General features: G+C 43.6%; 1 protein-coding gene across 1 annotated transcript in view; it reads right to left on the minus strand.

The window, feature by feature from the left end:
- The window catches only part of GALNT10 (polypeptide N-acetylgalactosaminyltransferase 10), a 99,849-nt gene that overhangs the window by 23,406 nt on the left and 59,372 nt on the right, over window positions 1–17,071 (minus strand). The window contains exons 5-6 of the mRNA XM_068161809.1: window positions 2,745–2,930; window positions 483–666 (exon numbers count right to left, since the gene is read on the minus strand). Of these exons, the coding sequence (XP_068017910.1) occupies window positions 483–666; window positions 2,745–2,930 (370 nt within the window). The remainder of the gene's footprint in view (window positions 1–482; window positions 667–2,744; window positions 2,931–17,071) is intronic.

Here is a 17,071-nt window from a genome sequence, read left to right on the forward strand (position 1 = left end):
GGCTGGCCAGAGCCTCATCCAGCCTGGGCTTAAACACCTCCAGGGACGGGGCTTGATCACGGATTTACTTCTGCAGTGCACTACAATCATCAAAATTGCTGTAATTATTCTGCTAGGTTTTCTTGCTCCCCCACCTGGGAATGACATACAAGCCGCCGCTGGTTTGCTGGTTTTGGCAGAGCATTAGGGATACTACGTTAGGCTGGAAAGATCTCAGTAATAAATGACCACATTAAATGTTACACATTACAGTTTTAAATGAAATGTTAACTTCTGTGGGAATTAAGGTGGCAAAAAAATCGCAGCGGAAAGGAAAGTGTTCACAGCTACTGACACAATGCACTTCTTTGAAACCAACAAAGCAACCAGCTGCTAAAAAGCAAGGAGCTCAACACCAGCCTCTGACTTTTACTACACTGAGGTGTAAATCAACCCTCTAACAGGGTGTCACTTTGTTAGGCAGCTGCAGTTCAGTAACTTACTCGAAGGGATCGCTGGGATCAGGTTTCTGTAGCTCGGGAGGAATGGGGATCCTCTTGTAATACATCTCCCAGTCGAACGCACCTCGCATCGCGTCTCCGGCCTGCGTCTCATAGCCAAAGTGGTCGTGGTCGATAACGTCAATCATAGGACAAACAATAGTCTTGCGGTTTCGGGCAATGCGATCTGAAGATGGGAGAAACCTCTTAGAAAACCCACACCAGTTGGTTCCTTTGACCATGAAACTGCAGACAAGAGCATGAAAAGATGAAGCTGTCCAAGAAACAACGTAGCTTTCTTCCCATTCAGTCTCTCTCGCTCCAATTTGTACCAATTTATCTGGTATTTCTGCAGCGATTCAGACATTCGAGCTACAGCTATTGGGATAAAAGCACCAGGCACTCAGTGACTACCACCCAGAAGCAGAACAGAAAGACACAGCCACACTACCACACATACTCAAACCACCAGGTTTAAAACAGACAACCTCATATGTGGTGAACAGTCCTTATTTTAATGAGCAACCACAATGTGAACCTTTTCTGCTGAGATTCAAAGCCAGGGCAGTAACCCACTGCACCACCCAGCTGTAATTGCTGTGCCAGAACCTGGCAGGAAGCAATTCAGACTAATGGCATAACTACTCTCAGCAGGCTCAAGAAATGCAAGAGTACCTCCTCCCCTCAACCTTTCCTTCCAACCAAATAATGCAAGACAGGATTAATTTCTGCATAAACATCTGGAACTTCTTAAATACTTTATTACTGAGACAGTCTCTTGTTGGAAGTTAACTTTCAGAGCAGAGGCGACAAATGATGTTTCAGCTTCCAGCACAGGTCTAACAGAAATTCTTTCCATGGTTTAAAATTAAAGCATGCTCTGTGTTCTCACCGAAATGGCATTTAGGGTAATTCTGCTCTCCTTCCCCAGGGCTCAAGAAGCTGCAAATGTTCTACACTGCTACCAAACACAAACTGTAGTGAAATCAGCAGTATCACAACCCAGCAGTCCTGCTGACAAATCTTGACTAGGATTCTGAAATCTCCAGCTGATTTATTGTTGCCAGCTTTATTGACAAAGCCACGCATCAGCAAGGGCTTGGACAGCCACTTGCAATATGGTCATAAAGGAGGTTGGCACTGGCCAGAGGCACACAGGTACCAGAAACAGAAGGCACTGTCCTCTCAATTAGTCATCGTTGGAAAGAACCAAAGCTGAGGTCTCCTCAAAGATGAAGCACTGCCTGGGAAAGGACTGCACATGTCCTATGAATACATACAAGCAGCTGTCATTCACAAGAAGTATTTTCCACAGGCTTGCCGACTATGAAGTTAAATACAATCACATAGGGGAAAAAAACCCAACAAACTAAAAGCTGACATAGAATAGAATAAACCAGGTTGGAAAAGCCCTTCAAGATCATCACGTCCAACCCATCAACCAATCCAACCCACCTAAACAACTAACCCATGGCACCAAGCACCCCATCAAGTCTCCTCCTGAACACCTCCAATGATGGCAACTCCACCACCTCCCCAGGCAGCCCATTCCAATGGGCTATCACTCTCTCCGTATAGAACTTCTTCCTAACATCCAGCCTAAACCTTCCCTGGCACAGCCTGAGACTGTGTCCTCTTGTTCTGGTGCTGGCTGCCTGGGAGAAGAGACCAACATCCACCTGTCTACAACCTCCCTTCAGGTAGTTGTAGAGAGCAATAAGGTCACCCCTGAGTCTCCTCCTCTCCAGGCTAAGCAACCCCAGCTCCCTCAGCCTCTCCTCATAGGGCTTGTGCTCCAAACCAACTTCGTTGCCCTTCTCTGGACTCGCTCCAGCAAGTCAACATCAGCTACTTAAAAACTGTATGTAAAGGTCTTTTCTGTATGATAAAGCCACTCCTCTCTACAAGCTGTGGAATGAATGACCATGCAATAGTTTCATTCATCCAGCAAGCTGTAACTTAGATAACATTTCATTTAGCAAAGAAACAGAAGTGTATAACCGCTGTCTTTTAATTAAGCAAATCATAGGATAGCTTTATCATGTGGTGCAGGACTCTAGGAGAGAAAAAAAGAGTGGTGTTTTAAAGGCTACAGGTTGCCAACAATTCATCTGCGTCCTGTGGCTGGCTTTTTGTTTGTTTTTCCTTTGAAGACATTTCTGCCTTTTGTCCCAGAATAAGGGGAGGGCAGCAAGTGGAAACAAAACAAACTCAACGCCAGCATCTGCTGGCAGCTTTTCAGCAGTCCAGCCTCCACACACTTACCCAACAGAGGTGGCAGCCAGTTCACGTTGGCCTCGCAATGGGAGTCCAAGAAGGTGATGACGTCCCCTATGGCCACCGAGGCACCCAGCATTCGGGTTCTTATCAGCCCTTCTCTCTTCTTGGTTCGGAGGATTCTCACATTTGGGAACTGGGCCATATAATCTTCCAGGCGTTTCTTCAGGTGTTCTATGTGAAAACAAGGAATTCAAACACTGTGACAACTAATTCCTTAAAAATGCACTTCCTTCCTCACCAGCAGGAGATGGCATGGTAAGTGTACCCTGAGTAGTTAAATGTGATACCAGGAAGAAGGAAATACAAATCGTTTCTTGCAAATCCAGGGTTTAAACGTAGCTGCTTAACCATGACTTCTGAAGATGCTCCCAAGATCTTAGAAGCAATTAATAAATCAATAAATAGAGGAATTAGGAGAAGGAGGAGAAGTGCAAGATGAGAGAGAAAGCAGCAGAGGAAGAGGAAAAGGAATAAAAAGCCATCTGGCAGACCTCTGGGAGGACTTTATCAGAGCAGGGATTCTCAGATACTTTTATAGAAAATCAATGTGGCTTAAGAGAGGCACAGGCCAATTTGCTTGCAAAAGTAAACTGCACTCAGTGCATTTAAGTTGTATCTGGTGTTTTGGGTTTTTTTCTTCAAAACACACAACATAACCATCCATTCCTGCATAAACAAAAAAAAACAGCAATAAGCCAAGTCAGACATCCCTCCAAGCCAGCAAGGCAGAGCTGCTGTATGTATCTGGATGGCTACACTAAATGCTCATCAGAGGAGATATCTGCACTTGAATGTGGAAATATTTATGCTACTGCACACGGACTGGACCCACATCTGAATTAGCACAGACACTTAACAGTCACCACAAGTAACAAGAATTCAAACAGGAGAGCCACAGAAAAAGATTACTGAGTGATCAAAACAATGGGCAGCTTGTTTAGATGGGGAAATAAAAAGCTTGGTCTACATAAAGAGTGAGGGGCACACAGCTGTCTTTACATCAAAGACTGAAGCACCAAAGGAAAACCTAAAAATAGGCTAAGAGCTGACACTGGCCCAGTCACTAATGGGTTGATCTTTAGGCATCTGAAGTCTTGACTTACTTGACAGCAAAGCCCATTCACAGTGTGCCAGGGCCTGTTCATGAATGCACCATGCTGTCCAGTGCCATCAGCAGCCCAACAAGGAAACACGCCTCGTCAGGCAAAAGCTAGGTTGTCAAATCTAAGCAACTAACTACTCTCAAAAAGCTCACACAACAAAACTTGAGTAGAGTCAATCGCTCAAACACAAATAACCTCACAAGTTTGTTTCTTTTGACTAGAGGGAATGTGTTCACTCCGTTTGGTATAGCTGAGTCCTCCCAGGCCTTCAAAGGAGGCATGAAAGGCAGGGGCTGAAAAGGCAGACACTGTGAAAGGGCCTCTGAGCAGGGCACCGTGGAAGCTGAGTACTGCAATAGCTCTCTAAAAAGAGCAAAGGGGCATAGAAAACTTCACTAAATTATGAGCTCTCCCCCATGCTGCTGACCCAGCAATTGTGTTTCAGAGGTTTAGCTATTGGAAGAAAAAAATGGGCAAAATCCCTGTGACTAATGCACGTTCTGCACCTTCTCTTTGAAGCTGACATCACCTGCTTTCCTTCAAAGATCACCCAGACCAACTTCTTTGCTACTGAGGTATTCCTAGCAAGCCTTTTGCCCTTTTCAAAGCTTTATTTAACACTTCCCAGGATTTTTTTTCTCACAAATGGATTTTAGTGTTTTGCCTGACAAGTCTAATTGCGCCACAATATCTACACAGGTTTCCTGCTCAATAGAGCCCTTAGTACTTCTTGCTCTCTAATATGCTTTTCCCTCATCCTTTTCAAGTCTCTTCTGAAAAAAGCCTCTCAAGCAACCAGAAATTCCATCCACTCAATTACAGATTTTTAAAATAAGGGCCTTCCACAGAGACCAGACATATTATTAGTGCAGCTGTCTTCCTCCTGAGACAGTGGGTAAACTTAAAAAGCCAAAATAGCCCACCAAAAGCTCACCACCACTGTTTAACATAACAGCTCACTCCTTGCCACTGTGGGTTTCTCACAAAAAGATTGGTTCATCAGAAAAGGGAACAAACAATCCTCACTTCAGGCATAAATCAGCTGAGCCCAAGCCAAAAGGTATACCTTAGCTAATGCACCCATAACAAGCTAAGTGTGAGTGTGGATGTGTGTGCTTTATAGGTACACCTTAGCTAATGCACACATAACAAGCTAAGTGTGAGTGTGGATGTGTGTGCTTTATAGGTACACCTTAGCTAATGCAGCCATAACAAGCTAAGTGTGAGTGTGGATGTGTGTGCTTGTTAGAATAAAGGAGGTAACCATTGTGCAGGAGCCGTGGGCCTGGTTCCCCTTAACAGCAGCTACAGATCAAGGTCAGATCCTGTGGTATTTACATTACCTAAACCAGACCTACAAAGCACTGGAAAGTCTTAAAAAAGCCAAAGCTCCAAACCAATGGAAAAATATACAGAGAGATTTTCTACCACTCTTTATCTTAATAGAAATAAGAAAATGAGACTGTGAAAGGCTTGTCTCCCACCCATGTGCTGGTCACTTCATGTTTTGTTATCACATACCCTTCTGAACTGTCCTGGTTTAATGTGCAATTTCTTTAGTGGTGACACCCAAAGGCAGCCTAACCAATTCCTCCAGGGCCAGAAGCATGGGACAGCCAGGCCTGTTCCCAAGAGATTTTGGATCTGGTCTCACACTAGAAGATACACACCAACAGGTGAACAAAATGTCACTGGACTAGGCTGTATTTGTAGTGGTGATGTCTGCTTATCTGAATCAACTGAAGACAGGTTGATTCATTTCTCTTAAAGAGAAGCACTTAAGAATGGAGAGACTTCCCCATTTTCACAGTAGAAAAAGCTAACACAGGAGTGCAGAGATGGCTCAGGCAAGTACTCTGCAAAGAGGCAGCAGGAAATCCAATTCACTGACTTCCCATTTAATTTCCAAACACTGGGCTTGGCTCTTTAGCAATTCTTTACTATGTTTCCACAGTAAAAAATCACCAGAGCATTTTACACTGGCAGGAAGTAGTCTGCTCTGTGCTGTACTAAGAAATGTCTCTCACGTTAGGAATAATCTTATGTCTCTGACGCTGGAAGAAGCAAGGCAAAGCTACAGGTACTGCAACAGCACCCACGTGTCCTCAGTGATGCAGGGGACACACATCCACCAAAGCACTGTCCTTGTAGCCAGGAGGGATCATATTCAGGTAAGCTGCAGAAAAACCCATGCCAGAGCCTTCTGTTTTACAAGTCTGAGACTTGTGTAATGTGAACTGCAAGGGAGCAAACTTTATTGGATCCACTTTCCCTTACTAAAGAGTCACAGACTCAACCTCACAAACCACACAAAGCACAATAAAATGTCCTTTGGAAAGACAAAGGTTTCCCCATTTCCTTATCCCTGTGCTATTCTTGCTGCCAGACCTAGCCTCTCTAGGCCCAGATGAAAAACAGTTATGTCATTCCCTTACAAATATTGTCACAATTAAGACAATTTTTGCCTTTAAAAGAAAATCTTAAACAACAACAACAACAAAAAAGAAGGCAAACAAACAAGTGCCATTAACTGCTACAAAATTTTATGAGGCTTTAAAAAAATATATTATGGAATCTTGTCACACTGAGTAATTTTTATTACAAGGGCAATTTTCTTTAATGAAAGTTGTTAGGTGAGCTGGATGGATGCCAAGGGCTGCACCAACACTGGGCAAAGTAATGCAGCCCAAACATATAAATGAGAATAAGATTATCTGCAGATTAAAAACCAGGCTGGTAGCCTGCTAACAGACTCTGCAATAAACTTGATATACAGTGTATACATTAACAGCACCAGTCAAGAACTCCTGCTTGCTTTATTTTGAGCTGTAAATAAAACTGTGTGTGAAGCTAACAGAGGAACTTCAGCAGCAGATCTGCTTAACCATAGGCAGTCCCCAAAAAGCTTTCCAAAGTAAGACTACTTGGTTTTCCTTAGGTCAAATTCTCATGGTGGTCTTACTGCAGTTCTTCCTTCTGGGCTTCCCATTGAAGCAGAGCTGCCCTCAGATGCTCCTGGTGTGGTGGCCACTTGCAAGGACTACGCAAGGTAGGAATTTCTGAGGCCTGTCTGGGTTTTCATTCCAGCCACTGCACATCTGCCACTTGAACAGGCACCTAAGAACTGTTACCACTTCAAAACCAGATGTATGCAGAAGCCAGAGGAGCCCAAGGATTTAATTTTTTTCCCCCCACAGCTTAAAGAAGCAAATGTACGAGAAACAAAACAACTTCAACATCACAGTATCACAGTATTGCCAAGGTTGGAAGAGACCCCGAGGATCATTGAGTCCAACCTGTAACCACAGACCCATGACTAGACCATGGCACCAAATGCCACGTCCAATCTCCTCTTGAACACCTCCAGGGACGGTGACTCCACCACCTCCCTGGGCAGCCCGTTACAATGACTAATGACTCTGCTGGTGAAGACCTTTCTCCTCACCTCGAGCCTAAACTTCCCCTGGCGCAGCTTGAGACTGTGTCCTCTTGTTCTGGTGCTGGTTGCCTGGGAGAAGAGACCAACCCCTTCCTGGCTACAACCACCTTTTAGGTAGTTGTAGAGGGCAATGAGGTCACACCTGAGCCTCCTCTTCTCCAGGCTAAACAATCCCAGCTCCCTCAGCCTCTTCTCATAGGGCTTGTACTCAAGGCCTCTCACCAGAATAGCTTAAACAGCACTGCAGTGGCAGGGTTCATAGGACTCAACTGTTCAAGGGCAAGCAGAAGTTAACTCCTGTACTGGTAAGAGTAGCATCAACCAGTCGAGGAGGAGCAGCACTGCAGGAACCAGGAACATTCACAGAGATCTTTCATGCATTACTCAGATGCCACTGGTGAAATCAAAGTTGCCTCTGCTCTACAGTCTATCTACAACTACTTGAGGGGAGATTGTAGCCAGGTGGGGATTGGTCTCTTCTCCCAGGCAAACAGCACCAGAACAAGAGGACACAGTCTCAGGCTGTGCCAGGAGAGGTTTAGGCTGGATGTTAGGAAGAAGTTCTTCACAGAAAGAGAGATTGGTCATTGGAATGTGCTGCCCAGGGAAGTGGTGGAGTCACCTTCACTGGAGGTGTTTAAGAAGAGACTGGGTGAGGCACTTGGTGCCATGGTTTAGTTGATTAGATGGTGTTGGGTGCTAGGTTGGACTTGATGATCTCGAAGCTCTTTTCCAACCTGGTTACTTCTATTCTATTCAGTCTCCTGCCTCCCGTAGAGGTTCTTTGCTTCAGTTCACACCTAGGAAGCTGAAGATATTATGAAGATGTGAGAGTCACTGCACTCTGGAAATGTAAAGAACTTTCTCCCTTCTGCTGAAAGGCACATGGCACAGAAGGAGAGGACTGGAGGATCTGCAGAATTCCCTTTTAAGCAGACAGGGCTGGCTTTCCTCCTCTGCAGGTTATTTTGGCTACTTTGCATCCATTAAAACCTGGAGTGCAACTGTTCATCTGGCATCTGTTTACAGTTACCCTGGCCTCCCCTCTCTACCCTCCCACACACAGACACACTTGTTTTAAGATTACAAATTAATCCATTCAGCTTTACTTAGATACTTGGCCCTCACGAGCTGTTTAACAATTTAAGAATGAATTATACTTCTTTCTGAATTCATCACAATGTGCAAGCCAAGCCTTCCTGAAATAGAAAGCTTTACATTATTGAAATTAACTTTTCTCCCTGTTTTGGTGCAGATGAGTAATCCTTTTAAACAGCAAAACGTGCTGTTATCCAAACAGGCAGCTCTTACACTAGTTTTAATTTCCTTTCAATGTTTTCACACTCTGATCACTAAAGTTGGTTGGGAGGATAATAAACTGATTTAATAAATTGTACTATGAATCCCAGTCCCAATAATAGCAAAGTGATTAAGCTGCTCACAGCTTTCCTAGCCAAATCTTCTTACAAAGAAGAAAAGGCCTGGGAAGGGAATTAATATCTGTTGCTTCACTTATGGCAGGTCTGTGGTAGACTCCTAAAGGGGAGGGGGCCCAGATTCCACTGCCCATTCTGCATCAATGTTGGATCTCAGCACATCTTTAGAAACAAAAAACTGGGGGGCAGAGGGAAGGCTTTCTGTGCAAGGGACAACAGCTGAAAGTGCACCACCCCACCTGCTAATAGAGCAGTCATCACTGCTCATCTTTCTTACAATCTAAACAGAGTTAGACTTCTGGAAACCTTTTAGCTCTCCATGGGTTTTTAACCCAAGCTAGACAGGCGGATGTTGGTCTCTTCTCTCAGGCAGCCAGCAGCAGAACAAGAGGACACAGTCTCAGGCTGCACCAGGGGAGGTTTAGGCTGGATGTTAGGAAGAAGTTCTATACAGAGAGAGTGATTGCCCATTGGAATGGGCTGCCTGGGGAGGTGGTGGAGTCACCATCACTGGAGGTGTTCAGGAGGAGACTTGATGGGGTGCTTGGTGCCATGGGTTAGTTGTTTAGGTGGGTTGGATTGGTTGATGGGTTGGATGCGATGAACTTGAAAGTCTCTTCCAACATGGATCTATTCTATTCTATTCTATTCTATTCTATTCTATTCTATTCTATTCTATTCTATTCTATTCTATTCTATTCTATTCTATTCTCTTCTCTTCTCTTCTCTTCTCTTCTATTCTATTCTATTCTATTCTATTCTATTCTATTCACAAAAATGGAAGCACGAGGGCTAAGAAATAAGCCAGACTGCAGGCTGCTGGGACAAAGATGACTTGTGTGAGCCTGTCCTGTCTGCTTCAATACACCTAAGTGCATAAACCTCTGCTGCCTTGCCTGTATCATCAATTACGTCCTGAAATTCTAAAGGGAACTTGCTCATTGCTTCCTCCACCCCACAGCAGACATCCCAGCCCTGCTCAGTTATGGCTTCAGGAGATACTAGTACTGAACACAGAGACAAAAGTGTAATCTTTAAATGAGAAAATTCACATTTACTGGCATTAGCATATAAATACACCCAGACCCTAGGGAAAGTTTAGTAGGCTGCATTTCCAAGCAGGGAAGTACACAGGGAATAATCAACTTAGCTACAGCATAACCTCTTAATCTCTCAGGAAAGTTTCATTTGTAAAGGCAGTCTATTTCAACCATTTCTTCCTGAGGGAATTGAGAAAAATCCATTTACTCATCCTTCCTTCATGCTGTAAAGTTTAAACACCTTTTGTTCAGCAGGAGCAGTGAAGCTAACCTGTGGTGTATGCATCAGTTAGTTCTTAAGTCCTGCACGCTGACTCCCTGACCAGCTCACAATGTCTGCTTTTCCCCATGTGCTATCACCCATCTTTCCCAGAGGAATCAGTCATTCTCATTAGTTTACTATTCTCTCTCCTCGTTTCATTAAATGTTTATCAAGGTTAAAGCACCCACTTGGGGTTTTTTCCCCCCCTCTTGTGTTGACTACATTCGGTGCAAAGAGGTGATTTTTGTGACTCTCGGTCATTCTCTCGTTGATTGCTTGTAACATCAGAGAGACTGCTGACATACAAACTAGAGAGCTGCAGTTTTTGGCCTTTGCAGCTGCTGAAACAGGAGTGAACTCCTTGCAGCACACTTAATATTCAGCTCAAGTTTGATGTATCCATGGTGACTAGCAGGAAGGGCACTGCTGTCCCAAATACTGCCTTCGACCTGGGGAATCTATGCCCTCATCTTAAGGCCAAATTCAATGCTTTTTTGACTATCCAGTTGGTTCATCCAGGGAATGTCTGCACTCCTGTTCAATGCTAACACTCTTCCACTAAATTGATAAACACAGTGTGGGCAAGTGAAAACACTGAAAAATATCAAGACAAGCCACTCTGCAAGTGGCATCACCACCTCCAGCAGCCTGAGGCTAATATTTGCACCACACACTGGTTCAGGGCCCTGTGAATTTATATTACACATTCTTTATTACAGCTAGAAATTGTGAGAGATCAGATTAGTCTTTAATTGTCTTTAATCTACATGACTGACTGCTTTCTGAGCACTGGGGAGATAAGCAGAGGTACAAAAGCATTTCAGAAGTTTGCTCACAGGACAGAACAAAGCCAACTGAACATGACTCATCTGCAACCCAGAGAGTCCAGAGCACAGAGACAGCTGCTGTGCTAGAGGGGTTCGTCTGCTTCTGGCCAGCAGTCAGTCACTGGTGATAGTCACAGACTGGATAGGATATCATGACATGAACCTAAAATCTACAACTGATAGCAAGACAAAACTTGCCATTATTGGGAGAGATGCAGGCAGATGAAGAGTTAAGATATTTTGTGCTCAAACATTTTGGAACGTATCAAAGATGCAAGATTAAAGCCTTAAAAGTCACTCAGTGTTGCTGGGGAAAAGAGATGCAAAAAACCAACCAACCCAACCCAATCCTCTGAGATTCAGCTTTGCCTGTATCAGTGGTGTTCACATACATATAACTTCCTGGCCTGAAAGTATTTGCTCTGTGTAAATCAACAAAAATAAGAAAGATTCCAGAAAAAGCACAAGAATTAACAGAAGATTCCACTCCAGACTTTGGTCTTGTTAGAGAAGATGCCATTAGGTCCAAGATGTAACCCACTTGAAAGTTGCTTTAATTTGGTGGGAATGCATCCCTTTGGAGTCCAAAGGCTTTGATCTCAAGTGCCTAAGTGAGGAAAAATAACCTTAAAATTAATAGCATAGGCCTACAAAAGTTTTGCTTCAGCGTTGCAGCCAAGTAGAACATTAGCAAACTGATAATGCTGCATTGCTACGATAACTCCTCTGTGTTAATACCCACAAATGACAAAGCACAACCATGTTTGTCTTGCAAACTCTATGTCAGAGATCAGAAAACAAAGTATTTGGCAAATGAAAAAAAATCACAACTACTGCTGCAGGGGAGATGCAGAGACATTTGACTTGTAATAACAAACCCAGCATGTCAGGAGTGTACAGAACTCACACTTAACTCTTCCTTTAGACCTCTTCATCATCAGTTCTAAATGCTCTTGTCTACTTTATTGGCAAGAAATGCAACTATCACAGTAAGTCAGTCACATCTGGCAGAGAGGCCAATAAGTCCATTAAATCCTGAAGCACAAATCCAGGACTGGGCACAGCCGTACTGATACCAAAGCTAAACCATCTCAGGCAATGTTGTTTTCAACTGACACATCCATTTGAGCTGAATGTCAGAGGGGAGAGGGGAGCACCAATAGCAGAAGCCTTGGCTTCCACTGTTCAATGTGGAAAACTACCCTGTTCCTCTAGAGGCATCAACACTTAGCTTGTGGGTGATAGGCAGCAGTGGTCCTCATGACATTTATGAATAGATGAGAGAATGATGTGGCTTTTCTTCGTTGCAATTAGAATGATACAGAACAGGAATGTGGTTTAGATCATCCACTTCTATTTTTAAATTGCAGCAGCATTACCTTCCAATTTTTTTTCTCCTCCAAGTGAAGAAGTTTCCACCTTTATCAAAGTCCCTATGCAGGAACAGCTGCTTTGTCAACACCACCCAAAATGCACGCTTTAAGGAGCAGAAACTATGATTACCAATAATAGACATCAGATATGAGTGCTGGCAGAGGGTGTTTGAATCACACTTCTAATTAACTTCTATACAGAAGCAGCTGTACAACATTAAAATGCTGATTTGCACTGCAGCTGGCAGATATCTGGAGTTTCGACTCCTAGCAGATGAGGACATGGACTTCAAGGTGAGGAAAATAAAATTAAGGCTGTTTACCTGCAGAATTCCACTAATAGAAGCTGCATGCAGAGGGGCTCTCAGGAGCAAGCAATGCGGGGAGATTTATTTTGTGAGCGGTAATGGAAACTCGGCTCCTCAATTGTTTGTTTATTTTGGTTTAAACTTCAGTTTTGCCAGACATCCTTCACTACACAACAATTAGCTGAGGAAAAAGGTCACAGCAAACTGGACCTTTTAAAGCCACCTCATCTCCTTTCTGGAAGAATCCTTCAGCCGTGGCAACTGATCTTAAAGCAGCAAATACCAGATGATGAAAAGTAAATGAGTGAGTTAATTTAGGCTGTCACCAAAAAGAAGCTGAAGTAAACAACTACAATGGGCCCTCAGGTCCCTTAAAACACTAGAGAATATGTTTTTAATGCTCTCCAGGCAGTGCCTAATGAACAATGCTGCAGGCTTTAGAGGTCCTTTTATTATGGTTATATACAAGTAGAGAAATGGTGTTTGGACACAATGAAAATGAATACTCGGAAAAGGAAAACATTTCACTAAGGATCTGAAACAAGCTCTGTCCCTACTGGTTGTCTGAAGTAACCTACACCTAGCAGACACTGCCAGAAATCATTCTTTTCATTAACCAAAATCAGACATCTGCACCAGGCTTATTTCATTGCTCCAGTCCATTTGGTGCTCACTACCAAACAAAGCAGTGGCGAGTTCCCAAACTCACTTCTACGCCAGTACAAAAGCTTCGCTGTGCTACCTGTTAGTCACATCTGAGTTTGGAAAGCAACCACCACATCTCAGCTGTAGGTCACCACCACTTAAATGACTTTGAAGCCTGTTTCACTTTGTAGTAGAAAGAATAGAATAGAATAGAATAGAATAGAATAGAATAGAATAGAATAGAATAGAATAGACCAGACCAGACCAGACCAGACCAGGTTGGAAGAGACCTTTGAGGTCACTGCACCCTATCAAGTCTCCTCCTAAACACCTCCAATGATGGTGACTCCACCACCTCCCCAGGCAGCCCATTCCAATGGGCAATCACTCTCTCTGTGTAGAATTTCTTCCTAACCTCCAGCCTAAACCTCCCCTGGCGCAGCTTGAGACTGTGTCCTCTTGTTCTGGTGCTGGTTGCCTGGGAGAAGAGACCATTTATGCCACTACCAGAATCAGTGATACTCAAAGCCAAGTCACTTCCTACACAGAAGAATAACCTCGGTAATCAGCTTCCATCAGAAGCATTTTAACAGTGAAAGTTTAAGACCTTGACTGGAGCCTGAGAACTGCCCTCTGTGACTCAATGCACCTGGTAGTGTCAAACCACCAAATGACCAGGCCCACCACAATCTGAGCATTGTGAAGAGCCTAAGATTTAATGAGACACAGATACCAAAATGAGTATGTCTCATGACAAAGAATTTGACTCTAATCAACATAAAGAGTACACTTGTTTACTCAAACTTCCATGTCTCTCCACCTCCAAGAACCAATCTTCTTGGATACAAGGGGGAGCTCTTGCTGACACATACCTGAAAGCCATTATTTATGGCAAATCTAAACAAGCCTGAGGCGATCCTGCAACGAATTTTAAAAGCAAGGGGAAAAAAAAAATCCCTTTATTCTGTGACCTAATTTACAAAAATAATCTTTTTTATCAGTTGAGGCAACAGCTGCTACAAATTCTAGAAGAGACCTTGAAAACAACATTAAGGAGACTGGATGGGGCACTTGGTGCCACGGTTTAGTTGATAAGAAGGCGTTGGATGATAGGTTGGATTCGATGATCTCGAAGGTCTTTTCCAACCTGGTTTATTCTATTCTATTAAGAATAGGTTGGGGGAAAGCAGAGTTTCCTCTGCTAAGGTAAAAAAAGCTTTAAGATAATCATGTTCACAATTCAGAAAGAAAGCCTGCCACCACTTTGTCCTAAGCACAGTCACTCCATATTCAGAGATGCACTAACCAGATGCACTTTAGAGCATTTAAGAGGGGGGAAAAAAATGACTTTTAGAATGCATGTGCCTAAAGATGAAAAGATAATCTCTTTAGCTGCATAAATCCTTTACTGTTCCATTTAAAGATGAAAAAGAATTCAAGTATTAAACCCTTTCTATTTCAGATACTAAGAACATGATTTCTTTCAATTAAGGCCCGGCAGATGTGGTTAATGGAACAGAGCTGTATTTGCTACATACCTGATGCTGCACCAAATGACACATTAATCACCCCTTGCCTTCTCCCTTCAGTACAATCCTCAGTGACTTCTGCCCTTCAGACCAAATTATGCTGCACATAGTTCAGCCAAGCAGCCTCACCCACATTTGTTTTTCCATTCAGATCATCCCATATGGCTGCCTCCAGAATTACTTGTGCTGCAGCATAGAGAGATTTAAAAAGCCACGGGGATTTATCTTTAAAGGGGAAGAAAAAGGGAGGCTTGGCTGTGGCTCCCTCTGACACTCGGTGAATGGATGGGCTCTGAGACTCCCCTGCCAGCAAACATTCAAGCAAACTGCAGGGTAGTGTGGAGACAGCACTACAGTGCACAGCAAAGGAAGCTGACCAGCCCTAGGTGAGAGGAAGGAAAAAGAAAGGAGAAAATGTTGGTCAAAACCAAGGGCTGGGGTAACACTGCTTGGGGGGAGGTTGGAAAACATTCCTTGACCTCCTTTATTAAAAGGCCTAAAAGCCACTTGCTGCTTTTCAAAGATGAGCAGTGGCCACATGCCAGAGCCTGGGCTCATAAGGCTTTGCTGTCTTCCAAACATCACAGCAGCTCTAATTTCTTAAGGCACAAAGTGCTGCTGAAAACACACAACTAACAGAAAGACTGAGTGAAAGTGGGGAAAGGATAGGAAAAATTCTGAAGTGGCTGAACAAATAACCATTTTTGGGACTCTTAAATAGATACAATTTTCACAAACTAAAACAAGGCTCAAGGGACAGGGTAGTCCTGGAGGAAAGACAAAGCAGGAATGCAGAAGCTCCCCAATGACCCCCAAGGGAAACTGAGATCGCATACACCTTGCTTGCAACAACATTTTCTCCTAGAAACCAGCCATAGGCAAATATGCACGTCTCTGGCTAACCACACCCTAAAACATACTGTGCTTAATCTAGAAGCCAGAAGGTTGACTGTGCAAATGTCGTTGTAATATTGGGTTAAATACATTTAAGCACTTCAACTGAAACTGTTCATGCCTCCCAGCCACAGGTTGCAGAGTCTGAGCGGTTACCGCAAGGAGGATGTTTAGTTTCCGTGCATTGCCACCACGCAGGCAGACAGAGCTGTAAGGCAGCCAAGCCCAGCTGGGTTAACTGCTTCCAGAACAATCCTGATGTTTGGAGACTGCAGTATTTTCAGTGCTGCCACATTCAACTTTATTACTGTATCAACACAGCGCTTTGCATCCAGCGCGTGCTTTGGAGCTGCCGGCTGCTGCAGTTCTCACTCCAACAAGGGACAAAGCTTGTTCCACAACATTGTCATTTATATAAAAGTCATCTTAAAACGAGGAAGAGCAGGCTGTCAGTCACCATGCAAATACCTGAATGCTGAAACGTGACTTTTATACCAAATGCAAGCACCTAGCCACAACCACTGAGTTCTGTTAAGCTGAGCCAGTGACTCAGCCATACCCAAAGCGCTTCTGAGCCACCTGCGTGGCACGTACGCTTCCCTCTCTGCGCTCAGTTAGCCCCAAGTATGCAGCAAGATGTTGCTTTTAAATGGCATTCAGCAATTAAGTCACAGCCTTCCAGCACACAGCAGGTTTGCAATGCCTTGAATAATTGAAAATTTCTGATTGCTGCACAGGGTGAAAAGGTAAAAGTCCTACCACCATGTTTTACACTAAAGGAAGGGCTCAGACACACACAGTGGCAGTTTGTTCCAGATGATGATCCAGAGATAAGCAGCTCAATTTCTCACTGCCAGATTCAGATCTAGAGATCTGAAGCAAATCCTGAAAAAATCATGAACTGCCTGTCTGTTATTCATTGCTTGCTACCAAAAGTAACCTACCATCAAATATGTGCCATGCCAATACAAAAACCCTGCAGTCTTGCAAACTGACCTGCATTTCAACTTCTCTTCTCCTCCTCCCATTTTCTATGATATAATGGAACCCAATTACCACTCAGCAGCATTGTAATTAAATAATCAAAAAAGGAAACGCAGTTCACATCTGACAGTCCCCAGGAGAAAAGTGATACACATGGAAAAAAAGCATTTTAGTTTACTTGGAGCCATTCTGGTAACAACAAGCTCACAGGGATATAATTAGTACCCTGCAAGCCAGCATATGAAAAAGCTTAATTTAGCTAAGATTAGAACTAAAGAACACCTATAGAAATTACAAGTGAAGCCACAAATCCACACAGGACTGCCACAGCTAAGTGTTTTTACCATCAGGAATTCTGAAGTTGCAATTCACATTTATTGCATTCTGATTCCTGCTTATCCAGAAGGGAAGGCCTTAGTCTGAACCACCCTGAAACAGCTGCTGTTTATCCGAGGAGGTCAGTCTGTGATCT

This window comes from Melanerpes formicivorus, unplaced genomic scaffold (assembly GCF_026170545.1).
Source record: "Melanerpes formicivorus ecotype bairdi unplaced genomic scaffold, bMelFor1.0.p_v2 SCAF_2, whole genome shotgun sequence".
Taxonomy (NCBI): Eukaryota; Metazoa; Chordata; class Aves; order Piciformes; family Picidae; genus Melanerpes; species Melanerpes formicivorus.